At 30.8% G+C, this 18,046-nt stretch overlaps 4 protein-coding genes across 8 annotated transcripts in view; 1 reads left to right on the top strand and 3 right to left on the bottom strand.

The window, feature by feature from the left end:
• Positions 1-64: 64 nt before the first annotated feature.
• Positions 65-4,300, bottom strand: LOC146541762 (eukaryotic translation initiation factor 2-alpha kinase 1-like). The gene is made up of 3 exons (XM_085192019.1): positions 3,855-4,300; positions 1,641-2,983; positions 65-1,259 (listed from the first exon to the last, which is right to left on the bottom strand). Exons 1-3 carry the CDS (start codon positions 3,913-3,915, stop codon positions 927-929), a joined length of 1,737 nt encoding a protein of 578 aa, XP_085048145.1. The 5' UTR covers positions 3,916-4,300; the 3' UTR covers positions 65-926.
• Positions 4,301-5,168: 868 nt separating this feature from the next.
• LOC146541761 (tudor domain-containing protein 15-like) lies at positions 5,169-6,368 on the bottom strand. The gene has a single exon (XM_085191993.1). It carries the CDS (start codon positions 6,349-6,351, stop codon positions 5,677-5,679), a length of 675 nt encoding a protein of 224 aa, XP_085048119.1. The 5' UTR covers positions 6,352-6,368; the 3' UTR covers positions 5,169-5,676.
• A 234-nt stretch (positions 6,369-6,602) lies between these two features.
• LOC146541760 (eEF1A lysine and N-terminal methyltransferase homolog) lies at positions 6,603-15,743 on the top strand. The gene is made up of 9 exons (XM_085191895.1): positions 6,603-6,808; positions 6,895-7,453; positions 7,713-7,853; positions 8,237-8,355; positions 12,412-12,592; positions 12,921-13,098; positions 13,211-13,507; positions 13,757-13,888; positions 14,504-15,743. The coding sequence occupies exons 1-9, from the start codon at positions 6,717-6,719 to the stop codon at positions 14,773-14,775; spliced, it is 1,971 nt and encodes a 656-aa protein (XP_085048021.1). The 5' UTR covers positions 6,603-6,716; the 3' UTR covers positions 14,776-15,743.
• Positions 15,725-18,046, bottom strand: part of LOC146541759 (SUN domain-containing ossification factor) — a 55,817-nt gene continuing 53,495 nt past the window's right edge. For all 5 annotated transcript variants that reach the window (XM_085191851.1, XM_085191859.1, XM_085191868.1 and 2 more), the window contains exon 4: positions 15,725-17,588. In XM_085191851.1, the coding sequence (XP_085047977.1) occupies positions 16,578-17,588 (1,011 nt within the window). In that variant the 3' untranslated portion in view covers positions 15,725-16,577. The remainder of the gene's footprint in view (positions 17,589-18,046) is intronic.

The raw sequence follows: 18,046 nt of genomic DNA, 5'->3' as shown, positions 1-18,046 counted from the left end.
TAACTTTTTTGTAAATAAATTTTTATAATAAAAAAGGTGTTTTATTTAAGAAAAAAAAAACAAATTAAATTACTTATATATTTATATTAAATATTTCACACACACACAACCATATTTGATTTAAGTCAATAACACTAAAAAAATTAGTAAAAAAATGCTGGAGGATACACAAATATAGATAATACTTAGAAACAATCCGATGTTAGTTGAACTAATAAAGGATCTTGATAAGCACATTAAAGTTCATTCCATTCTATCATTAGCGACATTTATGACGAAAAGTATTTAAGGCACAACAAAGTACATTATTATTAAATTTTGTATTAAAACAAAATATTGTCAAAAAGCTTCTAATGTCCTAGTGTTTTATTAATTCAAAGAAATAAAATAAAACTATTAAAACAGTAGAGACAGTATTATGCTTAATTTGCGTAAAACAAACTGTGAATAAGATTAAAAGTAAATTATGAGTACATGAATAATGTTTCAGAATCAATGTTAACGGCCCTCAATTATATAGATTCGGTATAATTTAAACTACAAACTAGGCAAATATTTTGAATTAGGAAGATAGCTAATATAACTAAATATATAGTTTTATTTCAAACATTCGATTGGATATACATTATTAATTGGGTCTCAATTGTATTATGTATATAGGTAGCCATGCTACATACATAATATAATACATAACATTACATTGTTTTTTTAAGGTCAAAATTTCCATATTGTTACATAGTGTTAAATATAAAAAAAACACTAGCTTTATATCATTAAATTTCTGTTAGAAGAAAGAAAAACCTATCATATAAATATTTATATGATAGTGATACCATTACAAATTTCTCATCATAATCATTAGATGATAAGTGATGGAATTTCTAAACAATCACTTATCAGATCCTTTTGTTCACTTTAAACAATTGTCAGGTACGAAAACTACTATTCGCCAGCATCATTTTAAGTTTAGCTATTTCATCATCTTTGGCCGCCAGTTCCTCTTTTAGTAACTTTATAGTAACATCTTTATTTTCACTAAGATTTTTGAGTTCTTCCAATAACTGTGATGTATCTAATCTTTTGTTTGGTCTCCTTTGTACTAATTTCCCTATAATATGGGCTATTTTTGGATAACTTGCGGTTAAATGTGCTGGTATCTGACCTTTTCTTAGATCAGTTATAGTTATAACTCTTTCCATATCAGTGCTGAATGGTTCTATCATTTCGAGGAGTATTATGCCAAGTGAGTACATGTCACTCTGTAATATGAAAAAAGAAAAGGTTTAAATAAAATTATTATTGCTAAAACAAAAAAAAATCCTTATTCATTATAAGTGAATAGATGATAAAAAGTAACAAAAAAATCCCTGACTTTATCATTTGTGAATGTGTGTGTCACCCAAAATACAATGGTCTCTTACTGATGTATTGGGTGGCAAGGGGAGATAAAGGGGTAGGGGGTTTGTTTTTTGACATTTGAATATTAATATTTTACACGCTTTTTCGGTATTATTTAAGCTTTATAAAATTTAAAATATTTTGTAAGGTAAGTAAGCATTTATGTAGTGGTCTTAAGGTGCAATACTTTGCCAAACCAGAAATTAAATCCACAACCAATGATTTAAACAAAAGTCACTCACCTTGGGATTACATTGTCCATCCAGCTGTTCAGGTGCGGCATACAAATGAGTGCCTAGTGCCAAACCACTGTGAGACTGTTGTAAAGGGCACGCCAAACCAAAGTCACCTAACTGTACTAGTAACTCATTGGCGTTCGGCCCAACAAACACATTACTTGGTTTCACATCATGATGAATCACACCCTTAGAATGTATATAATGCAAGCCTCGCACTAACTGAGTGAACATGTCCACTAAAACTCGTAGGGAAAAAGCCGAAGGGCAGTTTGAATCAGAGAGAGCTGATTCTAATCCATTGGAGTCAGTCGAGTCACTGTGATGTAGGGTTAGTTCATCTGAAGTCTTTCTAGATAAAATTATATGGTTGTTACGCTCATCTAACCATTGTTTTAGCGTTTGTTGGCAAAATGTCATCTGTATGTATAGAGTTGCCCATTTTAGGTTAACTCGAGAACAATCTTCATACTCTTTTTCAGATAAGAGCTTACAAACTGCATTGTGTTCACTAGAAGACTCATCATCTTCACTTTCCGAATTAATCTCATCAGAACTAATATCATTTTCTAAACCACTGGAGTTTTGGAATGAAATATCAAAGTCAGAATTATTTTGTTTCTTAAGAAGTTCCTTCGAATTGTATGTTTTGAATGACTTCATCACATTTCTGTATACTGAAGAAACTTGATTAGTGCTCATAGAAAAATTATCATCATCTGTATCCAAATTGAATTTCCTTTTCTTTTTAATCTTAGACTCAATCATTGGTTCTAGCCATGCAGCCTTATAATTAACTATATTAGGATGATTCAAACTAGCAATAGTTTTAACTTCAGCCAAATGAGTCATAATGGAGTTAACATCAGAAGATTTTATATTGACTTTCTTAACAGCATACTCCACTCCATCTAGTCTGTGCCGAGCTTTAAATACATTGCCAAAACCACCACCAGCTATGAAGAATAATTCTTCAAACTCCTTGTGGTATCTAGACCACTCCAGCCCCGACTTAGTTATAGGCCAAGATATAGGCATAGTTATAGGTATTTCTGATCCTGTAGAAACAGTAACCAGTTGGTATAAAGCCCTTTGGTACTGACTCCTCATAACTTCAAATTCCCCCATAGCATAAGAATCATCAATTAAGTTCATACTGTGTAGTTTCTCACAAATTGTATTATAAAGTTGATTTGCTCGAGTCATGTCCTTCTCCAGAAGTGCACATAGCTGTTTGACAAGAGACTGAATAAGGAGGCTGATTGGTGTGGTGGCATTAGAATTGATAATTTCAATTTGATGTATGCTCTGTTGTAAGACAGAATCATGTTGAGATGCTGGAGCTATACCTGGAATTTAAATAATAAGATTACTTGTAGTACTATTAAAGAAATATTTCATATTTTAGACAGAATCAAGGACAAAAACATATAATAGTTACTTTTGTTTCATCTTCACACAGAGTCTCATTTACAAAAGCAGTGAAAAGAGAGTCCAGTTTGATATGTTGTGTGTTTAGTGTCAAAATTGAATTCCACAGTTTGTGAAATAAAAATAATAAATTATCTCAGAGTGGTGATTAAGCCTGTATCCACAAAATTTTACAGACTTATATTCTCCTTCTATGCCAAAATAAAAGCTTTAATGTGCAAAATGGACTGGAGTAATTTTTTATATTATACTTTATATTATATTAAAAATAAGTACATATTTTTAATTAAGTAATAATTATAAACACAAATATTGATAAAGTTATTTTTAGATATTGCTTAAGGATGTTTGTGGTTTTAGTGGTTAATATATATTTTTATTTTAATAAATGGTTTTTACCAATTTCTGGAAAATTCGATCACAATTTTAATAATTCTAAAGGGATCTTAATAAATATCAATGAAAAATATTTGTCTTTACTATTAAATATAACAAATTCGTACAAACAATGTAAGGAATACCTACATAATAAAATATAACCTTTTAGTATATATTAAACTGAAGAAGGAATGTTTTTTATAAAATAATGACTATTGATTACATCAGCTTTATGCAACATATTAATTTATTATTTATGAGTACATATATTTTTATGAATAAAAATATTTTAAAAATTTAAATAACATTTTGGACATGTATGTGCATGATATTTTAAAAGTGAATTAAAATCTCAAGATTAACTATATAAATCAAGTCTCATATAAATATTATATAGTAAAGGGAGGTTACCTAAGTCAAAGGACTTAACGGTAGCTAGAGCATCCCACTTATCATTCTTCTTGTTATCCATGTTTAGGAACTACGTTCAACTTTATTTGTGGCCTAGATGTTGAATCCACGATTTGCCCTCACTGAAGTCTCTAACAATCATTATTATACACATAGCATTGTTCTGTAAATTATGTGTTTGTTTCAAACACGCTCTATATTTTAACGAAAATTCTAATTTTTTATAACTAACACCAAAAATACACACACTCCTTGAAATTCAGAATAAAAAAGTTACAAATAAACGTCACAACACAAGTCAAAACTCAGTTTCCATTCCAAATTCATTAAATCCAATCTCCATCTGACAGTCTGTGTTGCACGCTGTAAAGGAAAAAAGTAAAATTTTAATAAAAATATAATTATTATATTCTAACATATGTCACCCATACTGATGCCCGATGATCATCGATTTTCGATGAACATCGATGTTAGCAGTTAAAATATCGATGTTTTAATAACGATGTTGCATTAATAAAACATCGTAATATCGACGTCAGCAGGACACATAATCGATATCTAATCGCGTACACGTGTTTCAATTTTAAAATAGTTTTTTTCCAGTCGTTTTTCGACAAAAAATATAGGGAAAAATTGGTAAAATACATATAACGTATTTTTACGCCCTAATGTCTTAAATTTTCAATAACTTTTTGATTTTTGTTTTAATTAAATTTTATAAAAATGATGACAATTTAAAGATTTTTCCATACAAACTATCCACCCCTATTTCATTCCTTTAGGGTTAAAATTTTTCAAAATCCCTTCTTAGTGGGTGTCCAGTTTACGAAAATAAACATGTGTCTAAATTTCACGTTTCTAACACAGCATAGCATGGTAGGATGCTACCCATATCCTACAATTATTAAATTTGGCAAGAAGTGAGAACTTACTAATTTTAAATTATTTAAAAAAAAAAATCATTATGGAATCCAGCTATGTTAAAATTTTTATATATTTTCTACAAGATATTATATTTGTAGTTCATTTCATATAAAGTGAGAGTATATACACCCGTAAACTTAGTTTGTTAACTTTGCACGTTCCCCTACAACTATATATAATAAATTTATTATTATTTAATGTAAAAAATCTAAGTCTCTTGTAATTTATAGTCTATTTTAGTAGGTTAAAACAATAATAGTATATTATAAGTAAAATACTAAAACTGTTTAAAATTTTCTAGTTAATATAATAGATGTGTAGTATAAAATTTTAAATTGATAGATCAATATTAATTATCTTTTATTTCAGACTTAAAATTAAACAAGCAAATAGAAAAACTTTGTATTTATAATTTTCTTATAATAATTGGTAAAAAATAATAAATTAATAAATCACACGCTAAGTTATCATTACGCTGCACAACATTTTTTTTTGACACTGTATGGCACAGGGACACAAGAGTGCAACTGTAATTGTGATGGGTTCTGGTTCCAATCCCACTCTGGGAATTATAATGTTTAAAATTTTTATTCTCTCCAACCATTATTAGCCATATCATTGTTGCCTCATTCAACTAAGTACAGCATTGGGTTCAACCAGTCAACATGCAATGCCTCATACATTCAACAAGAATGGAACAGTGTCTTACACCAGGTTCCTAGATTTCCTCTAGATGCTCTGCATTCATAGTAACATGAGGCATACAGCATTAAACTATAATATTGTATCAGTCAATTATTTCTATACTATAATTAAATAACATCACTGCAATGCTAATCACATTTATATTGAGATCCAATATGTTGTACAAATTTTATATAATACAGCAGGTCACATTTTATAAAAGTATGCTACAATCATTTCTTTTGTAACCTAATGTGGAATATCCAGTAAGGGCCAACAAAGTTGCTATATCATCAGGTGCAGTGTTATAAAGCTCCACAATAAGTTGACTCACAGTTTTGTCTTGTATGTTTATTCTAGCACGTTCAGTGCCTACATAAAATTTAAATGCATCAGTCGCTTTATTTGTCCATTCTGTACTTCCTCCAATTGGGGCACAATTTGCTAGTTTACAAAATAGAGACAGTTGTGGCAAATCACATAATTCTTGATCACATATCCAAATATTTTCTATAGGCACCAATCTTTTGATATCCCCATAATCTAATAAAAATACGTCACTCATTAACCTACCTGACTCTTTATTAATTTGTATTATTTTACCTCTAGCATATTTTTCGACTTTATTTGATTCATTCATATTAACGATCACGAAATCGTGCATGTTGACAGAAGAGCATTTGACCAAAGGTTTATTTGATTCCATTTTGTCAATAAAAGGCAAATAGACCGTCTTTCTAACAAAAAAGTTGTGAGGGTTTATAATGTGAGTAACGTGAACCCAATGCCATGTTTGTATTTCATTCTGGTTCTCAGTTTTTTCCAATTCTAATCTAATAAATTCGATATCGGGAAGCAATGCCATTATCACTTGACAGTTGACAAACATCTGTCAGACTCACAGACTAGCACGACTGTAGCTTGTGAAGCCACAGATTATAATAGACTATATATTTTTTCATTATCAGGTGCAAAATTAAAAGCGTTAAATAAATAAATATAAATAAATAACTGATAATTTAATTACGATTTTATTTAACGAGATAATATTTAAATATTTCGGATTTTTGGACATAATTAACCTAACATTTAGTAAATTGATACATTTTTTTTTTGATGTTGTTAACAGCCACTGATTTTGACACTGACAGCAAAACAAATCTGTGAATCCATGTGGAGGCCAGTGTGTTTTGGATAAATAATTATAAAAAAAGATATTTTACTAAATAAATAAGTATTTGTTTTAGTTACAAAATGAATCTTTTGCCTAAAAGCCATAAAGAATTTAGTGATAAAGATTACTGGAATAAGTTTTTCAAGAAAAGAGGCAATAAAGCTTTTGAATGGTAAATATTTCTAAGAGGTTTTTGTATACTTAACATTAATAATTAAACTTAAATTCATGAATTCATTGAATTGGCTTACCTTTAAGGTATGGCGAGTACTTAGAGCTATGTGGCCATCTACACAAATACATAAAACAAAGTGATATGATACTTATACCTGGTTGTGGTAACTCCAGCTTAAGCGCAGATCTTTACGATGTCGGCTATAAAAATATATCTAATATTGATGTGTCAGAAATTGTAATAAAGCAAATGAAGGCAATTAATGCGCATAGAACTAATATGAAGTTTATTTTTATGGATGCCCTAAATACGACATTTGAAAACAATGAATTTAATGTTGTACTCGATAAAGGAACCCTAGATGCCTTAATACCCGATGATTTAGAAGAAACGAATGTTAGAATACATAAATATTTTGAAGAAATCAAAAGAATACTAAAGATGGGTGGTCGTTTTATTTGCATATCCTTGCTACAAAGTCACATTTTAAAAAAATTATTATCATATTTCTGTGATAAAACGTGGATGTTTCGTATAGTCAGATGTCATGAGGCAGAACAGAAAAATAATGAAAATGGAGATGGAGTAACTTTACCAGTATTTGTTGTTATTGCCACAAAATTTAAGGAAATGCCCAAATTAGTAAGTGCGGGAATATTAATTTTTTGCTTCACATTAATGTACTTAGTTCTTAATTGCATTATGAGTAGTGAAATTTGTCAAAAATGTTAATTTTAGTATTTTTCTAAAAAAGTCTTAAATTCATTCAATTTTTGTATGAAATAAAAACAGAAACAATGAATGAATGAACATGAATTTTCTAATATATATAAAATTCATTTTAAAATTCAAATAAAAAGGGTTTCAATAAAAAAATATTTGAAAAAGTATTTTATTCTAGATATTAGAAGTATGTATGGCTGGTGACAAAATGCAAAGACTGGAATCTGTAGAAGATGTTAAAGCATGTATAAAATCTGTTCAAGATACTGCATTTATTACAAATGGTCTGTCTAAAACTTCTCTAGATGGTGAGGATGAAGTAAGTATATCTTTACAACAGTTCAATATATTTATAAATGTCCATGCTATGTTAGTGATGGATAATTCATTTAGCCATCATCAGATGGCTATATACTATATTTAATTATTTTGACTCACCTGCAACATTGGTCAATTACTTCAAGTTAAAATGTCTTGTTACATACAATTCCTTTTTTGGCTTCACAAAGTATCCTGCAGGTAGGCAGAGGAAACCAAGTGTTAAGACATTCCATTCCTATTAAGATGCTTTTGTTCCTAATTTTATACCAAAATTTGGAAGCATTGCATGAAGAGTGCTAGAACTCAATGCAGCAGTTTGCCTCGTTACTGTAGCAAAAAAGTGTAAATATATGTAAAAAACATTTGAAAATAATCTTTAAGGTAACATTAGACTTAATGCAACCAGGCGAAGATATACCCAGATACACTTTATACATAGTGGATCAGAAGCAAACAAAAGCTATAAATAAATATGCTGTGTTTATAGTTCCACAGGGAAGGTATGATTAAATGTTATATAATACTTTCATTTCTTAATATCTTCAATTATATCTATAATTCTAATCTATTATAAAAATAAAGGTTGGTATTAGTTTGAAAATTTATTTTTATGTTGGATATTTCATTTTTCAAGCATGGCTATAGGGTATAATTTTTCATGACGTTAATTGTTTCCATAATATAATGCCTAATGCTTAACCTACAGTTAGACCTACCTTGAGTTCTTAGAATGTATCATCATAAAATAACCGAAATAACTAATTATTTCCCTTTGACTACGGAGACATAGTTTAGTCTAAATTTTGAGACACAATCGTGCTCAAATACGTTAATTAGATACATAACATCCTCTACATGTCCTTACCATGTCGACGATGATAAAGGAAAAAAAAAATTAATATAGGTACATATTTAAAGCAAGATTTTTATTTCGCTACCAAATTTATAAATAGAGTGACACGTCACTAAACTCTATCTATCCATCACATGGGACACTAAAAATATATGAATGGAATATATAAATAAATATTTATTTTTATCTTTTCGGAAATAAACAAACAGCCACGCCCACACGCGTTCAATATACTTGTGTTTTCATCTAGCGATATAAATAAGTTGTTATTGTAAACGTTATTTTATTTACTTACTACTATCTATATCTAAATGTCCAGAAACATCGTGTTAAATGTATGGAGGCGCTTGCAATAGCGCCCAAACTGTTTAAACGTTTGTCAAATTGCTTATTTTTTGTTTTTTCAGCTTCACGCTATGTTTCATCTCATATATAGCAGGGTAGGCAGAGAGAACCTAGTGTTATGACAATCCATTCCCCACTTTTTGCCGATGTTTTTAGATATTGCGGGTTTATGAGGCGGAACTCACACCGCGCTTGTCTTGTTACCAGAGCGACGAAATGAAAATATTAAATGATTTATTCCCTCAAGTGGGAATCGAGCCCACGTCTATCCCGCTTTACAGTCATACGTTGTGCCACTGCACTTCAACGGCCGACGGCGGTTATTTACTCAGTATTGGATTATTAGCTATAAGATGTCCAGAAATATCGTTCTAGGTGCATGGAGGCGTTTGGAATATCGCCCAAACTGTTTCAACATGATGTTGAATAAGAATATAGGTTGCATACAATACCTCTTACATTTTACTCTGTAACTTTTGCTGGTCTAATTGCGCGCAGAATGAGAATGGAGAGAGTCCATTGGTTATTGGCATTCATCTCAAAAAAATCTGGACTTTATTGCTTGATTACTTGATACCTCAAAATAATACTTCTAAATAACATACAAATTTTAGTACATACTTAGGCATGCCGTCCTTTCTTATCTCATCCTGACTAAGTAGAATTTTATAAAAATCATGTAATTTTTAACTAAACAATTATGTATATATTTTTATATAAAAAGGGTACGTGACTTGTGATATCTTGAAGCCAGTTGTGGCGCAGAGGCACAAGCGTGTAACTGTACGGGCGACGGTTGTAAGTTTGATTCCCATTAGAGGAAAAGTTGGTATTTTCTTTACCTCGTTCTGGTAAAGAGGCTAAGCGCGGCGTTGAGCAGTACATAAACTATTAAAATTGACAAGTTTAAAACGTCATATTAAATTACGAGTATACAACGTGATATTGGCGAAATGAATTGTGCTCAACTGGCACGCTCGAAACGCCATATATCAAGAATTCAATTCAAATTACGAGTAAATCGAAGCATTTTAAATTGTATTTTGGTTGCTTAGATCTCATTACCCGAACCTGCCTTATATGTAACGTACGCCTATAAATATTGATTGATTGTTCTTATATTAATGTTAGACACCAACTATAAGTTAATAAATGAAACAGTGTGATAACCTTAAACAAAAATTGCGAAGTGATAAAGTCTACTCACAATTGATATAATAAATACTTCAAAGTGAATAACATATTGCTATTATTTGGCGCCAAGCATTTAAAGTAAATACAAAATTAGTTTGCAAATATATATTTATATATAAATTATAGGACATTCAGTTACATAAATATATCAAATTTAAACTGGTCGACTGGTATATATCTTCGTCAGCTTCATCGGGGTAAACAAACACCGACGCACTCGCAGTAACGCACTTCTAAAGCAGATCGCGGCTTAGGCGGTTTGCAGTATTTAATAATTATCAGTTTTTTTATTTAGTTTTTAGTCTATTATTATGTATTAAATCATATAACATTTCCAAAAAGTGAGTGTGTGGGGAAAGAAAAATATTTTAAGTAAAAGTGAAATTGGTGAGTTTCTTAATATGTACTTATTTAACTTTTTACGAATATTACATTATTCGTAATTTTTAATAAAATATTTATTATTATAATATAGTTTTATACATTATAATAAATATAATATAATAATTTACCACAATTTTCACTTAAATAAATTGGAAATATTTTAAATGTAATGAAAATTTTAAATGTTTAAAATCTAATGACATTTTTTTCTGCGTAGCAGCATTCGTTTTCCGCATTCTGTTCATTTTTCGAAACATTAGAGGTTTGCCTTTTGTTAGTATAACCACCTTGTACCCTTGTGGGGACCAAAGTGTGTGGTCGTGAGACCTTCGCGTTTGTATTTAGATTTTGTTCCATTACGCCACTATGGCCTCTAATCCTTTATAATATATTTTTGGCGGACTCGATTATTTGAACAATTATTTATTTGATTAATTAATTGTTATTTTAATAATAAATGTGGTTAACACCTATTTATAATTACACTGAGCTGGAGCAGGCAAGGCGAGTGTTGATATATCGGAAAGGGTACCTTTAAGCGTAAATCCGTGGTCGCAGGTACTAGGCACTGCTCCATGCTCCACGTCATTTAGAATCCGCGGATAATATTAAGTTATAATTACCATCGACTTCTGATATGTTAACAGGTGTTTTGTACCTTAGCAACTTTTTAAAATAAATTTCACTCCTGATTTCTAAAAATATATATTATACATATAGTAAACGGACATTTCACGAAATGAAGGAAATGTATAAATAATTTAATAATATAAAATCAGTGAGTTATGAAATTAATTATTTCATATCTCGGCTTGGCATCACGTCAGTCACGCGACGTTACGCGGTTTATTTTTGCTTTTATTACTCTACCATTAGTCTTCGTTAGACTCGAATGTTCCAGAAACTGGAGACTAATATTCTGGATACCCTGATAGTAGGTACTAGCAACCGACAAAAGTTGCTATTTTCCATTAAACAAATTAAGACATGAATGGGTAAAAACGATGTTACAAAATTCCAATTTTTGGAACATTTAGTTTTGTATTTATATTTAAAAAAAATTGTAAAGTTTTTAATATTGTTACAATAAGAGATTTAAATAAAATCTGAATATAAGTCCGTTTGAAATGTTTTTTTATAAAATTTGTTGATCAAAATGTTTGACAAAATAGTAATAGAATAGTAACAGAATTTCGGGTTTTCCAATTTTTAAAATAAACCCACGGGTTTTATTTTAAAAATAGGAAAACCCGAAATGCCAATTATATCTTCAATCAAAATACACGATCTTTCACTACTCTGCCTACGGGGAAATTCTCGAAATGCCTGAAGGTGAACGTAAACAACAAACAACTTTTTGCAATTAGGTCACACGATTGAAATACAAAATTTTTGTGAGTTGTTTACGCTTTCTGCATCTTTTATTTTTTTAGCCTCATGATGTATCCCACAGGTAGCAAGATAGGTAGAGGGAACCTTGGAACCTCGTGTTAAGACACTCCGTTTCCTTTAAGACATTTCACACACATAGCAAAGAAGTGAAAATATTATGTATTAGATTCTCCTGAATGGGAATCTAACTTACAACCGTCGCGTTTACTTAATTTTTTTTACTTCTGTTACAAATTTATAACGTGTTTATAACGTTAGCGTCACTGAAGGAAGATTTTCACAAATATTCGCTACGTTCAAATTTTTATACGTTTTCTGAATTTTTTGTACCGAAGTAGGTATAACACTTTAAAAATGTTAAAAATATGAAAATAATGAAATATTTCAGAGAATCCGAGTGGTTATTCGGTACACCGGCGGGCAGACGCCAGTTGCAGGACTCAGCGCGTTTCGGTAGACTAGTGGTGGCCGTGCTGAGGAGAGGTCACTTCTTCGAGAGCTTGGACGCCGTGAAGGAGGAACTGGCGCATTCTGCTAAGATGCTTGTCCCGAATGGCTTTAGTGGGCAGGTTAGTATTTTGCTTCAACTTCACGCTGTATCCCGCACACAGCAGGGTAGGCAGAGGCAACTTAACGCCGCGCTTTCCCTTGACACCAGAGCGAAGAAATAGAAGTATAATTTTTTAAATAAATATTTAATCTGGTTGAGTGGCGATCGAACTCACAACCGATCGATTTTACAGTCACTCTTTATGCCCCTGCGTTACGACTGATACATACCAGACTGACAAACATACCTTACTGGTAAATACGAGGCTTGTATGTAATATTTGTTCTTTCCTCGACGCAAACAGTGGACTTATAAATTTGACGTGTCTGTGTGTTTTCTCTCTCCAGATACCATTCCTCTCGCTAGGCAGTGACGTAGGCCGCCGTGTAAAAGTCCACGAGGGTTCGTCGAAGGTCTCCGGGGACTATGTTGTGGAAGACGTCGACGTTGAGGGTTCTACGTATAGAAGACTAGTGTTTTTGGATAATCAGTTTCTTGTACAGTCTGAGGCTAAGTTGAAAACTGGTGATATATTATTTTTTTTAATTTTATCTACGGAAAGTATTTTAAACCATATATTTTGCTAGTCGTCTCTAAAAAAAAGTTAAATAAACTTTTTTTATTTTGTTTATTTCAGTGAAAAAGAAATCTAAAACGAAGCAAGTAATCGACTTTGGTCATATATCTCTTTATCATTCGTTCATGTGTGTTGGTCTTCCAACAATATCTACTAAAGTTGCAGTTCTTGGCTTAGGCGGGGGAAGTTTATGCATGTTTCTAAAGAAATGTTATGAGAATCTAAAAATAGTTGCTGTGGATTTAGACCCAAAAATGCTTGAAATAGCCAAAGATCATTTTGGATTACAAGTTGATGATGGTTTGGAAGTACAAATTAAGGATGGTTTGGATTTTTTGACACATGAAGTGGAGGGCGGTAAGACTTACTCTTGTTACAAGACTTGATTTTTTTTAGAATGTGCTATTGTTTTTTTTATTGAATATTTTCATTTCCTACCTATGTTAACATGCCAAAGAACGGCGTTAAATTCGCCACTCACCCGCAATGACTCGAGATTTCGATGTAAAAAGAGAAACAGTGTCTTAAGTTTAGGTTCCCTCTGCATGCCTAGGAGAGTATGAAGTTAAAAAAAACTTAATACTAAATTTTATGAATATGTTCCAGGCAAACAACAATACGACGCAATCATGTTCGACATGGATAGTAAAGACCGTTCGCTAGGACTGTCGTGTCCGCCGCAGCAGTTCCTACATGAGGATGTGTTTTGCGATGTCGACAAGTTACTTACTAATGATGGTATGTTCTTAGAAAGTACTGTGTGTTTTCTTACCTTTATTAATATTACACATTTATTTCCCACAACAGAGTTGGCTGCCAGAGAACAGTTTTCAGCGTCCCGCCCACGTTTTGTGAGAACCTGAGAATTTAATGATAAGACACTTCGCTTCCCATTCTCCGCCGAATTCTGGTTATCCCGTATTGTTTGTTAAGTGGCGGAAGTCAACAAAAATTATTGGCAGATTTGGAATTTCATAAAGAAAAACAAAATTTAATTTTCTCAAAAACGATTTTTGTTCCGTTATTATTTGCGAGATTTATAGACTGATGGTTTAAAATTATTTTATCATACAAAAATCTAAACTGATTTTTGAATATTGAATAACATTGAGAAAAAAATCGCATGAGCAGAGTGCCAAATTCAGTTGGGCTCTAATATATATTCAATTATCTTCAAGAATCCAGAAGAAATTTCCAAAAGTCTGCTGAACTATAGTCTCTATGTTCCTATCAATTGAACTTAAAACTGTAACTTGGGTGTAACTCAGCATATATTTCCCTTTCCCTTTTAAAAATCTTGATACAATAATAATACAATTAATAGCATTCAAGTGCATTTTTCTCTCATTTCAGGCCAATTCATCCTAAATTTAGTGTGCCGTGACACAAATCTACATGAATCAATTATAGAGAAACTCAAGAAACACTTTAAACATGTAGCTACTGTGAAATTGTATGAAGAAGTAAATGAAATTATATTCGCAACAAACAGTAGCAGTTATACGGTGGACAATTTAGAAATGTCGGCGAAACATTTGAACACTACGGCGAGACAAAAGAATTTGGTCAATATAAAATGTGTCGATTTGAAAGATTTTTTGCAGTCTGTCAATATTGTGTCTTAGAAATGCCTTTGCAATTATTTTTTTAGACAAAAATTGTATTTATAAACTTATTTGTTGATATTTCATATACATCATTTAATGACATTTTAACCTTTATACTTTTAGATAGAATGTTAAGCGCAGATTCAATTTAAATCCGATACTGCAAACATTTGTATCATAGAAAAATACATTTATTATTTTATGTAGCAATATTATTTTAATTTTCAATATTATGTTATGATTATTAAATACATTTGACTCTTGTTAATTCGGAACTCAAGGAATCTTTAAAATGTTACACATTATCGAAGTGTTTGAAAGATCAAATTTTTGAGAAAAAAGCAAAAGTTATTAATTTTATAATTCATGTTTGTATAATTAATCAATTGAGCTATAATAAAAAAAAATATTTGTGCGAAAGTTTGTTAAAGTAACCATTATAAAAAAATACAAGTTTGAAATTGTTTCAATATGTACTTACCTACGTGAATTCTGTTATTAAACGGTTTTTTTAGCTCATTGCCTATACGTTCGAATGAATGCGTCGATTTTTTACGAAACGATGATATTTTTATTCGAATTACCAAGTGGATAAAAATGTTTTTAGTTCAAAATATAAATAAATTGTCTAGGGAACTCGTAATAACTTTAAATTAGAGAGATGTACGAATTATCGCTGGTTCGAATTAGCGAAAGTCGACTATATGTATTTCATATTTTTACAGACCAATTTTTTTATGTGTTTTTATTTATACTACGTGTAGGTTCCGAAATGTTAGTAGTATATTGTTATATTTATACTTTTACTAAAACATAAAATCAAACCAATATCCAAATTACGCATCTTAGGAAAAGAATTATAAAGGAAGCTCATAAATTCATAAAATTTTAAACAGCAATCCAATCCAGCAAATGATATTTTATGTATAGACTATTTAAATGCGATATAAAAAATAAAACAACAAAATATATATTAATGCATTTAATGCCACTTCTTTGTTTTCCCCAAACACTCGACTAGCGTCCACATACATTATTGTCGACTATACGTTTTAATATCCAAGTCTAATTAACAAAAGTAACTCGTTTTTGAAGAAATTGGAGAAAAAAATTAATAAGATTTCTACCAAAAGTAAAATAGACCAATAAAGGTAATTTAATTTGATAAATGCAAATTTTTTTTATTAACTTTGAGTAAGTGATGATCGTGAGTTCGATTCCCACTATCGAGAATATCTATACTTTATATTTATATGTATATGACTTCTATATAGAAATGTCTTAAAATGGAGAATTGTATCACTTTATTTCCTTTGCTTCTAAATTGATGAGAATAATGTTTTATTAAATCATAGCCTTAATGTACAATACATGATACATATAAATAATGCAGTTACCATTGAAAATTAGACTTACAAATTAACACAAGAAAATAAATAAATTAGTGTCACAATAAAAAAAATAGTCGATCCAGAAACGAGAAGAATTAAAATTGTTTAATTATTAAAATTATTACTGTTATAACTATTGTAAAATATGACTAATTGAATTGGATATAACATTTTAAATCTACCACATATGTATTTGATTTAATAGGTTTTTTAAAGTAAAGTCGACATACCATTACTTTCATACACAAAATACTGGCATTCTAGCAAACATAACTGCAAATATAAAAAAAAACTTGAAATAGCATTAGGCTCCCTAATTTATCACAATTGGCACCCATAGAGGTCTAAACAACACAAATATCATACAATAATTTAAAATAAATTGAATAGCGCATGTATACCAACTATATATACTAACGTGTATAAAATTTAAAATACTTTTTTAAGTATATTTTTGAGGCTCTTCTTCTTTTTACCACCGTTTTCGCTTTCTGGGTGGCCATTTTGGGAGATATCCGTTGATTCAGACCAGAGGCTTCCCGTTGGTGACTCTGACGAGGCCTTCTTGCCTAGTTTTCCGTTAAATATAGGTTCTAGGTTTCTCACAACGGGACTGGGAGTGCTTCTGCTGCTCTGTCTATTAAAAGTTCTGAGGAAAGCTGGTGACGATAGCCGCCTTGTTTTCATAGTTTTATTTTTTAGATTATTAAAGAAAGATCCGTTCGATTTTGGTAACTCTTTTTCCTTAGTATCGGGGAACTCCTTGGGCTCTGGTACGGGAGCGAAGTAAACGCCTTCATCCAAAGTAATAGTATTTTCTTGGAGCTCTCTGATACCATCTTGAGCGGTATCGTTGACTTCAGTTTCAATATTTCTGTGAATTATCGAAGTCTTTCGTCTCCTATTCTTCTTGGCGACCTGCCATTCTCCTGTTGTAATTTCTCTCTCCATTTCATCCGTAGATTGTCTCGCTATTTGGAATGCTTCTTCACTCGGCCTCCGTTTTTTGGTCGATGGGGTTCCATGACCACTGACGCCTTCAACGGACTTTCGTCTAAACTTATCCTGCCTTTTCTTAATTTTCTTTGGAATCGGCACCAATATAGTTTCTGGTTTTCTTCTCTTTGACATGTAGTAAAATACGATTGATATGATAATAGATTGATAAATAATGAATTTGGTGAAGGTGATATTTCCAAACCAACTATCCCGTTCTTCCATCAAAAGATGCATAACTATTGTCATTTGTGCGAGCTGCTCCTGCAAATTCGTCATCTGCTCCAAATACTTCTGTTCTCTCTCGTTACTCTTTCTTCTTTCTTCAGTCATTTGTAACATGGTCTTTTCGAATGACTTTTGCATTTCCTCTACTTGTTTCTTGTATCGCCTGCTCAGTTCTTCTAAATATTGTCCGGACAATGACATGTTTCTTTCTAGTGTCTGGAAATTTTAAAAAAATAGTTTAATATTCACGCTCATTATACGAACCAATTTAAATAGTTGGTAAAGCGTGTCTGAATAAATAACATGCGAGGATTGGAATTCCAGAAGAGAGAATGTTCCGCCATACAATGCGCACGACTATATTTAAGTTTTTTCTCTACAATTAGCAAAATGAAGAAGATTCCGGAATATAAATATAAAATAAATTTAAACAACTTATTTAAACGAAAAATATTACTATTGTAGTTTAAAACAATAAATGGTAAGTATAATTAGCTTAGGGACTTGTATGAACAAGTGTTATAAAATCTGAAACCTTCTAGTTCTAAGTAGAAATTTAAAAAATACATATTAGTTACAATTTTGCAAGAAAGCCATTTAACACTAAATATCATAAGTTATTTAAATTGTAATCAGTACTGACATAATAAACAATTTTTTATTAAATAATAAAA

Source organism: Heliconius melpomene, chromosome 1, assembly GCF_056956725.1.
Source record: "Heliconius melpomene rosina isolate 202511_hmr_F chromosome 1, ASM5695672v1, whole genome shotgun sequence".
NCBI lineage: Eukaryota > Metazoa > Arthropoda > Insecta > Lepidoptera > Nymphalidae > Heliconius > Heliconius melpomene.
The sequence above is the reverse complement of the archived record's forward strand: the minus strand, read 5'-3'. Positions and strand labels throughout refer to the sequence as shown.

Coding starts and splice junctions, on each gene's coding strand:
- LOC146541762 (XM_085192019.1), bottom strand. CDS start 3,915: ATGGATAACAAGAAGAATGATAAGTGGGATGCTCTAGCTACCGTTAAG. Junction 2,984..3,854: donor CGTTAAGTCCTTTGACTTAG/GTAACCTCCCTT, acceptor TTTAAATTCCAG/GTATAGCTCCAGCATCTCAA. Junction 1,260..1,640: donor ATGGACAATGTAATCCCAAG/GTGAGTGACTTT, acceptor TTCATATTACAG/AGTGACATGTACTCACTTGG.
- LOC146541761 (XM_085191993.1), bottom strand. CDS start 6,351: ATGTTTGTCAACTGTCAAGTGATAATGGCATTGCTTCCCGATATCGAA.
- LOC146541760 (XM_085191895.1), top strand. CDS start 6,717: ATGAATCTTTTGCCTAAAAGCCATAAAGAATTTAGTGATAAAGATTAC. Junction 6,809..6,894: donor GGCAATAAAGCTTTTGAATG/GTAAATATTTCT, acceptor CTTACCTTTAAG/GTATGGCGAGTACTTAGAGC. Junction 8,356..12,411: donor TTTATAGTTCCACAGGGAAG/GTATGATTAAAT, acceptor GAAATATTTCAG/AGAATCCGAGTGGTTATTCG.